This window comes from Scardinius erythrophthalmus, assembly GCF_964197995.2.
Source record: "Scardinius erythrophthalmus genome assembly, chromosome: 13".
Classification (NCBI taxonomy): Eukaryota; Metazoa; Chordata; class Actinopteri; order Cypriniformes; family Leuciscidae; genus Scardinius; species Scardinius erythrophthalmus.
The window spans coordinates 6,334,528-6,352,095 of record NC_138233.1 but is presented as its reverse complement, the minus strand read 5'-3'; the positions used below and the strand labels follow the sequence as shown (position 1 = coordinate 6,352,095).

At 41.8% G+C, this 17,568-nt stretch overlaps 1 protein-coding gene across 1 annotated transcript in view; it reads left to right on the top strand.

The window, feature by feature from the left end:
- The window catches only part of gabra2b (gamma-aminobutyric acid type A receptor subunit alpha2b), a gene marked incomplete at its 5' end in the record, with an annotated part of 85,237 nt that overhangs the window by 63,166 nt on the left and 4,503 nt on the right, over positions 1-17,568 (top strand). The window contains one exon of the mRNA XM_081382708.1: positions 10,634-10,836. Coding sequence (XP_081238834.1) covers positions 10,634-10,836 — 203 coding nt within the window. The remainder of the gene's footprint in view (positions 1-10,633; positions 10,837-17,568) is intronic.

Below are 17,568 nucleotides of genomic sequence, written 5' to 3'. Positions count from 1 at the left end.
CTTTTATTAACCTAGTTGATGTTACAAATTGGCTTTATTGTAAAGTGTTATGATTTCATACAAATCCAAACAGTCATGCTGCAGATGGCCATCTTGAAATATCTACACAAACACCATAGCATTGAAATTAGACACACATTTGTATGCTCTCACACTTTATTTGTTTCTATTTTAAAACTCTTGTTGATTATCTAATAAAAATAACAAAATATGTATTACTGTGACGATGAAAAAAGAACTGAAATTGAATGCGTTTCTATCGGATGACGATACAGTTTGCTTTCTCACGTCACTAGCTTTAAATATGCAACTTCGCTGGTTAACGAATGCATAAAAGCGACCAGCTGGATATAAACTTGTCACGACTTGGGGAAGTACAAAAGGTGCGAGGACTCAAGTGCGGAAGAGTGGTTATTTATTAATAAAGAAAGAACAAACACAAAACAAAACCCACGAGGGGGAAAAACATAACTAGTAAACACAATACCAAACAAAACCAGAACATGAAACTAACTGCAGGGTCACGGGGAAACAAGAAACATTTGACAACGAACCAACACAGACAGCAAACAAGAGGGGACTTAAAAAGGGAATAAATCAAGAGGGAACAGGTGGAACAAATAATCAATAATTAGATAACAAGATGGGAGGGGCTAGACAATAGACACGAGCACATGGCCCAAAATAACAAAACACCCATGTGCAGCACAAGACAGGACAGGCATGTGACATTACCCCCTCCCTACGGAGCGGCTACCAGACGCTCCATCAGGCCAGGCCAGGGCGGGACGGGAGGGACAGACCAGGGAGGGACGGGAGGGACAGACCAGGGAGGGACGGGAGGGACAGACCAGGGCGGGACAGACCAGGGCGGAGACGACAGTCCAACGGGCGGCCAGGGCGGAGAAGACCCCTCGGGCGGCCAGGGCGGAGAAGACCCCTCGGGCGGCCAGGGCGGAGAAGACCCCTCGGGCGGCCAGGGCGGAGAAGACCCCTCGGGCGGCCAGGGCGGAGAAGACCCCTCGGGCGGCCAGGGCGGAGAAGACCCCTCGGGCGGCCAGGGCGGTGAAGACCCCTCGGGCGGCCAGGGCGGTGAAGACCCCTCGGGCGGCCAGGGCGGTGAAGACCCCTCGGGCGGCCAGGGCGGTGAAGACCCCTCGGGCGGCCACGGCGGAGACGACCCCTCGCGCGGCCAAGGAACAGTCACCGGTTCAGGAACTGAAACAGACTCCAGCGGCTCAGAAACTGGAACAGACACTGGCTCCGGCTCAGAAACTGGAACAGACACCGGCTCCGGCTCAGGAACAGACACTGGCTCTGGCTCCGGCTCAGGAACATACACTGGCTCTGGCTCCGGCTCAGGGACAGACGCTGGCTCTGGCTCCGGCTCAGGGACAGACGCTGGCTCTGGCTCCGGCTCAGGGACAGACGCTGGCTCCGGCTCAGGGACAGACGCTGGCTCCGGCTCAGGAACAGACGCTGGCTCCGGCTCAGGAACAGACGCTGGCTCGGCTCAGGAACAGACGCTGGCTCCGGCTCAGGAACAGACGCTGGCTCCGGCTCAGGAACAGACGCTGGCTCCGGCTCAGGAACAGACGCTGGCTCCGGCTCAGGAACAGACGCTGGCTCCGGCTCAGGAACAGACGCTGGCTCCGGCTCAGGAACAGACGCTGGCTCCGGCTCAGGAACAGACGCTGGCTCCGGCTCAGGAACAGACGCTGGCTCCGGCTCAGGAACAGACGCTGGCTCCGGCTCAGGAACAGACGCTGGCTCCGGCTCAGGAGCAGACGCTGGCTCCGGCTCAGGAGCAGACGCTGGCTCCGGCTCAGGAGCAGACGCTGGCTCCGGCTCAGGAGCAGACGCTGGCTCCGGCTCAGGAGCAGACGCTGGCTCCGGCTCAGGAGCAGACGCTGGCTCCGGCTCAGGAGCAGACGCTGGCTCCGGCTCAGGAGCAGACGCTGGCTCCGGCTCAGGAGCAGACGCTGGCTCCGGCTCAGGAACAGACGCTGGCTCCGGCTCAGGAACAGACGCTGGCTCCGGCTCAGGAACAGACGCTGGCTCCGGCTCAGGAACAGACGCTGGCTCCGGCTCAGGAACAGACGCTGGCTCCGGCTCAGGAACAGACGCTGGCTCCGGCTCAGGAACAGACGCTGGCTCCGGCTCAGGAACAGACGCTGGCTCCGGCTCAGGAACAGACGCTGGCTCCGGCTCCGGCTCAGGAACAGACGCTGGCTCCGGCTCCGGCTCAGGAACAGACGCTGGCTCCGGCTCCGGCTCAGGAACAGACGCTGGCTCCGGCTCAGGAACAGACGCTGGCTCTGGCTCCGGCTCAGGAACAGACGCTGGCTCTGGCTCCGGCTCAGGAACAGACACTGGCCCCGGCTCAGGAACAGACACTGGCCCCGGCTCAGGAACAGACACTGGCTCTGGCTCAGGAACAGACACCACCGGCTCAGGAACAGACACCACCGGCTCAGGAACAGACACCACCGGCTCAGGAACAGACACCACCGGCTCAGGAACAGACACCACCGGCTCAGGAACAGACACCACCGGCTCAGGAACAGACACCACCGGCTCAGGAACAGACACCACCGGCTCAGGAACAGACACCACCGGCTCAGGAACAGACACCACCGGCTCAGGAACAGACACCACCGGCTCAGGAACAGACACCACCGGCTCAGGAACAGACACCACCGGCTCAGGAACAGACACCACCGGCTCAAGTGTGTGCGTAGCCCACACACACCACATGGCTGTGGCCATAATGGCCAGTGTCGCGGTCACTGAGGGCTCAGGCTCAGGAACAGACACCACCGGCTCAGACACAGGCTCGACGGCGGCCATCTTGTCAGGGGACACAGGCTCGGCAGGCGTGACGTGAACAGGCTCGGCGGCGGCCATCTTGTCCGAAGACACAGGCTCGGCAGGCGTGACGTGAACAGGCTCGGCGGCCATCTTGTCCGAAGACACAGACTCGGCAGGCGTGACGTGAACAGTCTCTGGATTGGCCGACGTGGCGAGCAGCTCGGGCGGGGCCGGCAGGGCGAGCAGCTCGGGCGGGGCCGGCAGGGCGAGCAGCTCGTGCGGGGCCGGCAGGGCGAGCAGCTCGGGCGGGACCGGCAGAACAGTACGCCTGAGCGGCGCGGGCAGGGCAAGACGCCTGGGCAGAGGACGACGTCTGGGAGGTTCATTAAGGACGATAGTCACCTCCGGGATGGTCTCCGTGTTATGATCCACCGGATTCGGGACCACCGGAACTGGGACCACCGGAACTGGGACCACCGGAACTGGAATCACCGGCACTGTTGCGAAGGGATTCTTCCTTCTCCTCCTCCGTTTCGGGACCACTGGACTCGGGATCACCGGACTCGAGACCACCGGACTCGGGACCACCGGACTCGGGACCACCGGACTCGGGACCACCGGAACAGTCACGGAGGGGTTCTTCCTTCCTCTCCTCCGTCTCGGGACCAGCGGTGAAGGCTTGCCCTTCTGCTGACCGCCATCTGCCATGAGTCTCTCCTCCTCCATAGTCCTCTGAGCACACCTGGCGAAATACTCAAACAAGGAGATTGGAGACCCCTTATCCTCGCCAGAAAAAAACTCACTCCGCTGAATCCACATCTTTGGGTTGGTTCGTTCTGTCACGACTTGGGGAAGTACAAAAGGTGCGAGGACTCAAGTGCGGAAGAGTGGTTATTTATTAATAAAGAAAGAACAAACACAAAACAAAACCCACGAGGGGGAAAAACATAACTAGTAAACACAATACCAAACAAAACCAGAACATGAAACTAACTGCAGGGTCACGGGGAAACAAGAAACATTTGACAACGAACCAACACAGACAGCAAACAAGAGGGGACTTAAAAAGGGAATAAATCAAGAGGGAACAGGTGGAACAAATAATCAATAATTAGATAACAAGATGGGAGGGGCTAGACAATAGACACGAGCACATGGCCCAAAATAACAAAACACCCATGTGCAGCACAAGACAGGACAGGCATGTGACAAAACTAATGCAAATAAATGGTAACAATCGTGACAATAAACATTTGGGTCGGGCTTGCGTGTGTTTTTGTCACCGCTTGAGGTATTAGTTAGCGTCCTCTCTGGTTACTCAGGCAAACCACTTGTTCTTGTTCCACTTGTTCTCCACTAATACAGCATCTAGTCAACAAATGAATTGAAAACATGTACCGTAGTGTACTGTATACATACCGTTTTAATTGTCTGTTTTAAATCTGCATCTGAAGTGTCCGCTCTGTGTCAAAACAAACTCCACGAGGCGTCAGTGATGGTTTTATTTGACCTCTAGAGGCCGCTCTTGTACTGTTTAATGACAGTGGACCTTTCTCAGCCGCAACCCCTGTAAAACAGTCGGTGTGGATTTTTACCGATAACCGAATGTTCCAGTAATCGGTAATCTGTGCAGATTAATCAGCAAAACCGGTTAACTCTAACTTTAAGTATTGAAATCATCCAAAATGTGCATTGTCGGTGTACTCCAGGATCAGGACTGTGAGAAACACTACTGTAGCTGAAGAAGCTGAATTGACCTTCAAGCTATAAAATTCACAAGGAGCCCTGGGAGCCTTTGGCTCCAGAGCCTTCTGCCCCAGATTAGAGACTTTAACGGGGAAGCCGGTCCTTTCTGGGCATTTCTGTGAGGATTTATGGAGCTCAGGTATGGAATAATTTGGTTACTGTGGAGATTCCCTGAGCTCTGTGTTGCTAAGCAGGTAATGTTGAGGAGATGAGCCCTCCTGGCATAGGTTCAGATGTCTTTCTGCCCCTTCCGTCTGTCTCTCTTTTTGTCTTTGTCTTTATTCTACCGTCGGTTTCTCTCTCTGTCCCTGGAGTCTTTCTGGCAGTTCTTCAGCTGTCCCGGCCTCTTTCTGTCTCTTATCTTCCTCGCTCTGTCCGTCTATTATACAGCCTTTTAAACAACCTTCCATAAGGCACATGTTCAGAGCTAGCGTTCCTAAAAGAGATATTGTACTGCCAAACAATAACGCTAAAACGGCAGTATATTAATGCCTCACGTTAATTGTAGAGCATCACATGAATCGTTAGCATGTTGTGTATAGCTTATTAGAGTTAAATGATGTGTCAAGATATTAAAGTTGAAATAGAGAGAATGGCATTAAAATGGAGCTCAGATGTGCATGACGGCGGTCGAGAGCTGCATAATTGAAAACTTGCTCTGGGCTAAATGGCTACGGAGTGTTATCTAATGTATACTTTATTATGACGCTTGTACGTATACGCTGTACACTGTGTTTTTCAGTGTGTTGCATTACTAAAGTAATAAAGGATTAGTCCAACCGAAAAATGAAAATGCTATGATTTGCTCACCCTCGTCTTGTTGCAAACCCAGAAGAGTTTCTTTCTTCCGTGAAACACAAAGGCAGTTACACTGCCGAACGCCCAGAGTGCTTTTTCGAAATGGGGACTGGGGCTTTTGAGCTCCAAAAATAACAAAAAAAGCACCATAAAAGCAGTCGGTATGACTCATGCATTATATTCTCTAGTCTTCTGATGTGATGCAATAGCTTTGTGTGAGGAACACGGCAAAGTTACGTAGTTTGTGGAAAATCTTGCCATCGGCGACAACTCTCAAATCTTCAGCTCAAATATGGTGTGTTAAAAGCGCATTGCACCAGGTTTGATGACAGTGATGGCAAATCCCTTGGTTTTTCACACGGTGTGAATGATTGGCAATTTTGAATAAATGGGTGTCAAAACGCCATGATTTTTTTTTTTTTTTTTTTTTTTTTTTTTTTTATAAATTACTTAAATTTTAGTCTGTTTCTCCCTCAAAGCTATCATGTGACTTCAGAGGACTTGGAATATAGTGCATGAGTCATATGGATTAATTCAGTGGTACATTGTATGTTCTTATTTATTTTTTAGATTGACAGCACGTTCATACACATTTACTTCTGTTGAATGGAAAAAACATCTTTTGTGCTTCGCAAAAGAAAAAAAATACTACGGCTTTGAGTGCGAGTGTAAGTGAATCAAATAGAATGTTCATTTTTGTCAGAAAATGAAAGCATCTTAACTTGACAGCGGAGAAGAAAGGGACTGGTCTCGCCATGTGTGATGAATGGTCAGCTATAGGTTTGTTTGCAGCTTAGTCGATAATGATACTTGATGGAAACTGAAAAATAATTACATAGAATTCTGGTGGCCACCATTACATTTTATAACCTAAATTTAGGATGATGGTTTTTCAGATGGTGTTTTGCTTTTTTTAAAGTGACAACAGAAGCATTTGAAGTCGTCGGAGGCAGACAGGCAGTATGGAGCTCCTTTCATCTGCCTGAAGTGTTCAAGTGTGTTCGATTACATTTCTCTCCATGCCATAACTGATCCTTTTCCATCATGCAGTCTAGTGTCTGACAGCGTCTCTACGAATGAGATGATTAAACATTTGAACTCTTCAGAAAGCAAATCACCTGCTACCTAGGCGATAAGGCTCTCCACGCTTCTTATCTGCTCCCTATACAGCTGTATAATACAGTCAATATTAAATCAATTTTAATCTACCATGTCTTCATTTATATTCTACTTTAAATGAGTGCACATTCATTTAGTCATTTATTTATTTATTCATTTAAACCTTACATTTAGTGATCAATGACTGTTGTGATGTTTAATATAAACTAATGACAAAAATATCAAATTATAAATAGTGTTTAATTTATTAAAATTACATAAATCACATAACTAGCACACTTTTATTTATTTATTTAAACCCTAAACTAAATGATTATTGACTGTTGTGGTGTTTAAAATAAAAAGGTAGGCTATGTCTTTTTACTGCCATTTTTACTATATAAATATTATTATATTATTTATTAAAATTATAATCATATAACTGTGATACTTTTAACTAGTACACTTGTCTAGTAAACATGTATTTATTTATTGAAACCATACATTAAGTGATCAATGACTGTTGTGATGTTTAATAAACAAATTACAAAAATGTAAAATGCTATTATATAAACATTGTTTTATTTATTAAAATTATAATCACATAAGTATTGCACTTTAAACCTTTTATTTATTTATTTATTTATTTAAACCCTAAATTATATGGTTAATGACTGTTGTGATGCTTAATATAACAAATGGCAAAAAAGTTTAATTTTTTACAATTATAATCACATAACTAGCACACTTTAAACTTGTATTTATTTAAACCCTAAATTAAATAATTAATGACTGTTGTGATGTTTAATATAAAAATGGTATGTTTTTTACTGTCAATTTGTATTATATAAATATTATTTTATCATTTTTTACAATTATATTCATATATCTGTGACACTTTAAACTAGTACACTTGTCTAGTAACCACTTATTTTAGCCATACATTTGAGTTGAAGGCCTAATGAGATTAATGGGTTAATATCTCCAGTTCCTGAGTAAACTTGTTCTATATGCTGTTTGCCTATTGAACAAATACACTTCTTATGATTTGGATTATTATTTAAAATGGCCATTTAAAAAAGAATCCTTTGTGTGCGGTTACTGACCTCTTTCGCTCTTCGCTTTCACTGTGGTGTCTTTTTTTATGACTGATGTGTTGTCACTTCTTTATCAGTGGATGTATATCTGCATTTTGCCTGAAGATTTCTGTTAGTCAGGTAAAGTGATCCATCCAAAACTCCTCATCTGCTGCTCTCTGGTTGTCAAACCGTTTCAAACCAACATCCACTGGCTGCTGTCATGCTCGTCCCACCCGGGATTGAATACTGAAGAGTTTGACGGCGATGGAAATTAATTGGAGGCATTTGTTTACGTGCATGGTCGCAGTCGGAGTCCCCAAGCTTGCCGTCTGTCAGGTGGATCTGTCATTGCAGACCCGGATCAAGCAGGAGTCAGGAACAGGTTCTTCTCCAGAATCCCTTTACGATGTCACTGAGTCTCAGCTGGGAGCGTTCAGAGCATCGAGCACTAAAAGTCGTGAAAGTGCCCGAGGATTCTCATTAAGGTTATTGTCTCTCCGGTCCCCTACCAAAGAAGGCTGTCATCTTGTTGTATTATTCCCTCAAAAACAGAATTATTCAAGCCCTTCTCACAGGTCGCTTTCTAAAAATACTTTCATTTTGCAGTAAACACAGCAGAGTTCTAAGAAAGGGACAGAAGTGCGAAAGAATGAGAGCGATTCAGGCATTTAAAGGCGAAAGTGTTGTCGTGTTTTTGGTCGATTACAAGCCCGAAGACTGGAAAGAATGTGGCATACCAAAGATGTAACAGCAGGGACATCCCTACAGACTCAAGCTTTAGAGACGTTTAGTCATTGAGGTGAAGTATGTCATTTTTGTGATGTTAAAAAACTTTCTCCTGTGACACAAAGGTTGGTGTGTTGCTCCACACGTATAAAGAGCTCTTGCGCTCATGAAGACCTTGTTTCAGGTCGAACTTGGGTTATGTTCCATGGCATCCATCCATCCATCCATCCATCCATCCATCCATCCATCCATCCATCCATCCATCCTCTGTATTGTCTAACCAATGAAAGATGTAGAGTGCTTTTTGGAACAATTCTGACCAGTTTTTATTAATTATTTTATGTATTTATTTATTATTGTATTTATTTTTTTATCAGGATTGTTCAACAAATGGAAGATGTATATTTAATTTTTTTGGAACAATTCTGACCAGTTTTTATTCAATATTTATATATGGATTTATTCTTGTATTGTTTTATTTATTTATATTTTTATATATAATATTTTATATTTTTTATTTATATAAAATTCTCAATAAAATTCTCTATTATTCTCAATATATATGCTGCCACTTGGAAATATTATAAGGAAACATGGAATTAGTTTCCATTGTTATGCTGATGACACTCAACTATATATTTCATCACGGCCGGATGAAAACGCTAAATTATCCAAATTGACAGAGTGTGTTAAAGATATAAAAGATTGGATGACGCACAATTTTCTTTTATTAAATCCAGATAAGACAGAGGTAATACTTATCGGTTCAAAAAACCGCCCACAAAACCTCTTACAATACAACTTTAACATAGTAGGGTGTCCTGTTACTTTATCCTCTACAGTAAAAGACCTGGGTGTTATATTAGATTGTAACTTGTCTTTTGAAAATCATATTTCATATGTTACAAAAACAGCCTTTTTTCACCTTAGAAATATTGCTAAATTACGTAACATGCGATCTGTTTCTGATGCAGAAAAGCTAGTTCATGCATTCATGACCTCGAGACTAGATTACTGTAATGCTTTATTAGCTGGTTGTCCTGCATCCTCAATAAACAAGCTACAGTTAGTCCAAAATGCTGCCGCTAGAGTTCTTACTAGATCAAGAAAGTTTGACCATATAACACCAATTTTATCATCACTACATTGGTTACCTATAAAGTTCCGTATTAATTACAAGGTATTGCTACTGACTTATAAAGCCCTAAACGGCTTAGCTCCAGTTTATTTAACGGATCTTCTATCGCCCTATAATCCATCGCGCTCTTTAAGATCACTAAATTCGAGGCTTCTGGTCATACCTAGGATATCCAGATCCACCAAAGGAGGGAGATCATTTTCACATTTAGCACCAAAACTCTGGAATAGCCTTCCTGATACTGTTCGTTGCTCAGATTCGCTCTCCCAGTTTAAAACTAGATTAAAGACGCATCTCTTCAGCCAGGCATTCATATAATATTTTAATCTTACAGTTAAATCCGGTCTCTACTTCATAAACGCCAGAGGAGAACTGGCCCCCGACTGAGCCTGGGTTCTCCCAAGGTTTTTTTTTTCTCCATTAGGTCACCTGATGGAGTTTTTCGGTTCCTTGCCACTGTTGCCTTTGGCTTGCTCAGTTGGGGATACTTAAATTGATTAATCGATTCACCAGTGCTATTGATCTGCATTACCAAACGTGGATGTTTTACACCAGAAACAAACACTGATGTACTATTTTATTTAATACTGTGAAGCTGCTTTGATACAATCTGTATTGTGAAAAGCGCTATATAAATAAAGTTGACTTGACTTGACTTGACTTTATAGTTTTATATTTATTTACATATTTATTTATTTACCAGTATTGTCCAACCAATGGAAGATATTTTGGGAGCAGTTTTGATAATTTGTTTTATCTATTTATTTATTGTTGTATTGTTTTATTGTTATTGTTTTATTTATTTATCTATATTGCCCAACCAATGGAAGATGTGTTTTTGGGAACAATTTTGACCAGTTTGTTTAAAAATATTTATTTATAACTTTTTATTTTTATTTCAGTTGTTAAGTGTTTTAAATTATGTTTTATTCCATAAATAATGCTGTGCAATACAAAACAAATTTGTGTGTGTCTACGTTTGTCAAAACCATTTGCATTCTCTGCAAACATTTGCTAAAATGTTTTTATTTTTCATTTAAAGTTGGAATTGATTTCTGCCACATTCGTGAGATGTCATACAACTGCATCTTGGTGAAAACTTTTGAGTTGTATTTCAGCATGAGTTTAAGTGTTTAAGTCTAAGTCTAACTTCAAGAAGTTCTAAGTTTGAACTGAGCTCTGCATTGGTTTATTATAGTAATTTGCATTGCATTGTTATTGTTTATATTCTTCTCAGGTGTGACCACTGTACTGACTATGACCACTTTGAGTATCAGCGCTCGTAACTCCCTGCCAAAAGTCGCCTACGCCACAGCCATGGACTGGTTCATCGCCGTGTGTTACGCCTTTGTCTTCTCCGCCCTGATAGAGTTTGCAACCGTCAACTACTTCACCAAGCGCGGCTGGGCTTGGGATGGCAAGAGTGTGGTCAATGACAAGGTAATGATCATTAATCATCTCCCAGCATGCTTTGTGTTGTTCGGGTGGGGCGGCGTATGGATCGGATTGATTAACTTGGTGACAGTGCGTTCAGTTTTTGAGTAATGTGACGTCTCAGGTGACAAATTAAGTGACTGACAGGAAATTCAAGCCTGGAAGTAACTGCACAAAATTGCATATTCCTGCTTTGTTTTTGGTCTATGTATATAATTTTGAATATAAATGGCCACATCCATGTTTCATGTAAAAAAATCGGGGGGGAAAAGCTGACAGTTATTTCATATATCATACAGGGTTAAGCAGAGACTTTTACTGAAATTTCCTGTTTCTCAGATGTTTCTCCTCAGAAACAGGCCATAATGATCTCACATGTGCTCAACTTATGAACTCAAAATTTCTTGTTAAATCCATCTTAAATGATTATATAAAATCATCCATTATTTTATTTTAACATTGTATGTTTTGTTGTTGTATACATCCAATGTTTCTCCATCTGTTTAGTGTACCTTAGAAAAAGTGATGTGTCTCATTACGGTTTACCTCTGTAAAATATATAGGCGTTCATTTAAAATGCTGAACAAGAACTGATGTGTTCAGATTTTCCGATTTAATATACAAAATAAGCTCACGCAATTTAGATATGAACGCGACTGGAGACGACAGAAAAACACACATAAAGCAGCAGTTTTTTTTTCTGCTAACAGCCACAAGACCAACCGAACACTGTGAGTGTGTGTTAGAAATCAGGAATGATGAGAGAACATTGTGCTTGGTAAATTTTTCGACTTTAAACCAAACTTGGGTCTCCAGCCGACAGTTTAAATCCCGTCTGGCTAGAGCTCTTCCCATAATGTTCTCGCGTTAAGTCAGTAGGCGGAGAGTAGGTGTCTTTTGTGGCTTTCTGAACACATTCGACCACATGAGAGTCTACAGTACGAAATCAATCTGGGCGAATGTGTTTTCAACTACCACTGGAAGTGGTTGAAACTGGACAAGCTCAAACGTTTAACGTTTACACCTGTATTTAGTGTCGTCCACTTATATTAATACCAGGTGTAAACATGGCCATAGATCCATGTTATCCCAATACTGTTATAAGAAACAAAAAAAGGGACGACTCGTTTGCTGTGAGTTGCAACCCTTGTCTGCGGGGGAAGAGATCTTGGTCTCTGAGAAATGTGGTTTGCTCTGGCTTCCATTACTTCAGTTGTCAAAAGTACAAACACAGGCTGCATATCTAATGGCTGCAACAACAAACACATGTTGTAATTGTGTTGAGGAAGACCATGACAAGGAGAGTTGTAAAAAAAAAAAAACCTAATTTTTGTAATTGCACAGGTGATCATTAAGCTGCAACAAAACAGTGTTCTATGTAATCAAAGAATAGGAAAAACAGAAGTTCAGATGTTCAAAGAGGATCGGTTATCCTGAATCAAAGAAAGAAGAAACTTGAAAGACGAGACAAATTAAAGATGTGGAAATGAAAGAGGGTGAACACCATAGTAGAAGCCCATCTCCTAAAGGTAGAATTAGGATGGTTCCTATTCTTCCTAATAATGTTATCATCCAATGAAAACTGTCGTGGTGTGAGGGGTAATTGTATGGAGTTGCTGCGTTTAACTGTAGTTATTAATTCTCTTTTTGTATGTCTTCAGGAGATACAATTACCATTTGATTGGGCTTTCTCTTTTAAAAATGTGAGTATTCTGCCCTAATTACAAGCGGGCTTCCGGTGGTACAGCCATTTTAATAAGAAATGAGGTGATTCATAGTCATATAAATATTATCTGCAATCTACAGGTGACTGATGCTGCAGAAAACCATTATAGTCTGTTCTATTTACATTCCTCCTGATTTAAATTTGACACACATGGACTTGGATAACCTTGTCGCTCAGCTCCCATCTCCCTTTATTCTAATGGGAGATTTTAATAGCCATAGCTTTATGTGGGGCAGTAATCATTGCAATACACAAGGAAAGAAGATTAACAAAATACAATCTTAGTCAACCCAGAATGGTTTCAAGTTCTCACAAACAAAAACTGTCTTCATGCATTTCTGTCAGCTTTGTTCATTCATTGTACAATGAACCAGTGACAATGAGTTGTTTATGGATGGAGTCACCATTAAAGTTGACCAGGTTTCTTGGTATCACCTTTGACAGGAATCTGTCTTTTATTCCTCACATTAAATTACTTAAAAATAAATGTTTTAAAGCCATGAATGTTTTAAAGGTTTTATCCTAAACCATGTGGTGAGCAGACAGTTACTGTAAACTCAGAAGAATTTGTATAGAACTTTGATTTGCTCAAAGCTTCCTTTGAAAGTATAATTTATAGCCAGGAAATCATTTATATGACTTTTGGATACTCTACACCACCAAGGCATATGATTGGCTTTGGGAGCTTATAGAATATCAATCCAAAGTCCATAAGTGGAAGCCAGTGAACAGTCCTTGGAAAATCAGACGAATAAAGTTGGATTTAAAATATGCAATCAAACTTAAAACAAATAATGAAAATCCAGCCTATTCAGCGGTTAGATCCGTCCATTTGGTCCACACATTTAAACCCATCTGGAGAACAGAAAGTGGATTTAAACATTTTGAAACAGACACATTTTTGCAGGATTCATCCATCTCAAAAAGCCTGGATTTAACAAGAAACCAAAAATCTACAACTCATCCGAATGATTATCATCTCCAATTTTTGGACATGAGAGCAATGTTCCCACAACATACCCCAATATACACAGATGGATTCCCTGGTTTAGTTTTCACTGCAGAGACAAATGCTATTGGCAATGAAGTTCATTGAGATATCTTCACAACAGGATTTTTTTATAACTGGTTCAAAATCATGTCTTGAAGCATTGGAATCTATAAAAACCGATCACAAATAAACATTGCAGATTTTAATCAAATTGTCATCTCTTGAATCAAAGAATTTTAATATTATTTTCTGCTGTGCTGGCCACAAAAGAAGTCTCTGGTAATGAGCAAGCAGACGTTATCCACAGAACCAGTAAAATACCTTTCACAGATCTGAGACCAACATTAAATGCATACACCAAAAATAACTGGCAGTCAGAATGAGATCAGTGCTTAAGGGGAACTTGGCAACTATTTCAACTTAATAAAACCGTTTAGAAATATTTTTTGATGGTTAAACAACCTTTTCTGGTGAGAATGGTGACATTCCCTGCTTCCCCCAGCGTTCCCAGGTGGAAAACCAACCTTGCAACATGGGGACTAACATCCCGGTAAGTTGGAAATAGGAAGTCTCGTGAGAAGCGAGAATGAGCAAGAAACACAAACTGCTTTACGGCAATTCAACAAACACACACGCCCCCCTCAATACGATTAGCCATGCCGGCTAGCTATAAGAACAAGCGACGATGGATCATTCTTCAGATGTTCCAGCGAAAAGACCAAAGAGACGGTTCTCGGTGGAGGACGTGAGGAAGATAAGATAAAAATAAGCGGTAATGTTTGCTAGTGTAGAGTGGCGGTGGGGTTGAATAGTTGACAAACACCAAATCTTACAGTGGTAATTTAATATGACAAGCTGACTACTCAACCTTTTTTCAGAGAAAGGGGAAATAACTACCCAATGGAAATAGGGCACACAGGTTTGTTACCATGGACGGCAAAGAGATGTGGATATCAGTAAAAAAAAAAAAAAAAGAGTTTATTAAATTCACATGAATAGATAAAACTCTCAGGTTACAGCAAGGCAGAATGTCACTCAATAGTACAGCACCGTACGTCAACACACACAAAATAAAGAAAATTAAATTTCTAAGGTGGCCGAAGCTTACTCGTAGCAGGGTAGGCTAGCTAGGTGTCTTATCCAAAAACCACACACGCGCGAACCTCGCTACAAATGAGCACTGACTTATAGACAAAAGAATAAATCACAAAGCAACAAGGTTGCAACTAAATAAATTGCAAAATAGTCAAAATCAAACTGAAACAAAAGACAAAGTAAAAAATAAAAAATAAATTAGCACACACGCAGCCGATACTAATATGACTGAAGAGCAAGCCCACGTTCACAACTCGGCAGAAAACGGATCAAAAGGTTTTAGCGTGGAAAACATACAGCAAAACAAACAAGGAAACAGCAGCAAAACAGCAGTGCCGTCTAAATGGCCTTTATGCAGAAAACGATCAGCCCAACGCCCACATTAAGACAGAGCATCCTCAAAGGAATCAAATATCCTGCTAGAAACATCAGACATCAGTTGGTTAACTCAATTGAGTAAAATGTTTTATTAAAAGAATAACTTTACGTACCAGGTGATCATCACGGAACCGCATAGGCGTACGATGGCTCACAGCAGCTTAGACATATGAATGGAACATATGGAAACAAACCAACTGGAATAAAGAGCACGCAGTTTATTATCGCAAACAGCACAAGTCCACATCAACAAATATTTAACTATAACCTACCTGGGGGAAAATAACAGCCTGCACACCACCACGGAGCTGCCAACCAAACACTAGTCCAGCATTGAATGGCTGCGCGCCCGCACCAAGGGGCGGAGCTAACAATGACGCATGACCAGGTGGCATAAACACAATCTTTAAATAGACAAGAATCGGGAGTTGATTGGCTGTCACTCTAAATACATGGGAGGGGACTTACTCACCCCACCACACTAGCTTCATCCGCCCACCCCGTTACGGCTAATGGCTGATAACATAATACAAAATGTACAGGTCAATGTTCTATGATACTGTGTATGATGTATTACCCGCCTCGGTAGACATAGCTCCACACGATAAAGTTGGTCGGCTCCGATAATAACAAATGCACATGAGCAGCGGTAGAAAGGGGGAGGAGGGTGCCACAAGTGAGTTTTTTTTTTTACGACAGTGTTGTGAAATATATACTTTTTTTTTTTTTTTTTTTTGTAAGTTTGTGTACTCCTATGCTGCGAAACTAATTGCCCCACTGGGGGACGAATAAAGGTATTGATTGATTGATTGATTGATTGATTGATTGATTGATTGATTGATTGATTGATTGATTGATTGATTGATTGATTGATTGATTGATTGATTGATTGATTGATTGATATACGCCCCACAGCTGTAGAGAAAACATGCGACTCGTTGAGAAAACATGCAACAACAAAAGTAAAAATCAACGAAGAAATGGCTAGAGTTGCCAAGTTCCCCTTTAAACAACAAATTACTTGAGATAAATCTTGATAATGGGACAAAACGTATATTCCCTTGTAATAATCGCTGGGATCCAGTAATTTACACACAGTGCTGAGTAGGACACTCAAGACTCACACATACTTTTTTACTATCAAGAGAAAATGAACCAAAGTGTTAATCTTGTCAGAATCCACTGTCCATTAAACATATTTTGCTGGACTATAATACTTCTACCCATTTGTTGAACATCTTTTGTTCTGTTGATATTTTTTAACCAAGTAAATCCAAATTTAATCTTAAGGTTTTTAGAAAAAAATGAATCTTAAACACCTTTAGTTTTTTTTTAATAACTTAAACTGGCTTCCACCATGAACAGCCATATATGCTGGCATAGCATTTAAAAAAAAAAATCAGTTAGAGATTATTCATACAAACAATATGGGCTGATTTAGAGGAAAGTCTAGATATGATTCATGGTGCAGATATGGTTTCAAAAGTTTAATACTTGGGCTAAGAGATTTTTTTTTTTAAATCTCATTTACAGTATGAACCATTAATGATGGAAAGACAATCCAAGATTTATATACCAGAATATACAGCAAGAGACATTTATTTGCAGACAAGCCTTATGACAGCACAGACAGTTAAAATTAAGCCCAAGCAAAACTGCATTATATGCTATTTTCCAGTCAAATGATTTTAATGACTTTTGAGATTTTAGTACTCTGCAAAGAATTATTGTAATCCAGTGAGGTCAACCCTGAAATTTACCGTCACCCTGTCTCTCTGACAGACATCCACACCATCAATTCTGGAGTCTTATTCTCATTATCTGAGATTGATTAATATCAGTTTCATAAGGGTCTCTTCCTTCTCTAGTCAGACTCAAGATCATTGCTTATTCATGAGCCTTCGAATCTTCTCCACAAATCACATTCTTCCCACTAAAGGTCAGTCAGCCAATCAGAAATGACAGCCTGTAGAATCGGTATGTTTATGCAGATTTTAGCACTGTCTTCCTCTGTCACAGTCACAGAAAGTAGACCTACATTTCTTGGTTTAAAGTTTTCCGGAGTCTGATGCACCAGAAATAGACCTAATCAATCTAATAGATAGGGTGCAACTACAGTGAATCTTACATAACCTGTCAAGATAATGTCCAAGTCTTGTTTTCACTCCGAAAAGCAAAAGGAAGAAAAACTAATTTGTTTCATTAAAAAAGGTGAAGTCTTATTCACATTGCCATAATGCAAATCAATCTCGCTCTCATTACTGCAGTGCCAACAGACTTGTTTTTAATATTTCATGGCATAATTGTGAATAAAATATTGCCATGCAAAAATATTTTTAATGAAAAAAAAAATAGGCTTAATTTTCTGTATGAATTAAAGGTGCTGTATGTAGGATCCAGCGGCCTCTAGCGGTGATGTTTCAGATTGCAACAACAGTGCTCGTGCGCGTGCTCAAACTCAAGATCGCGAACTCACTACCGGCGGCCACACTTTTCAACACAACGGAGAAAGCATCACACAACATGCTGGAAACTCATGTAAACTCCC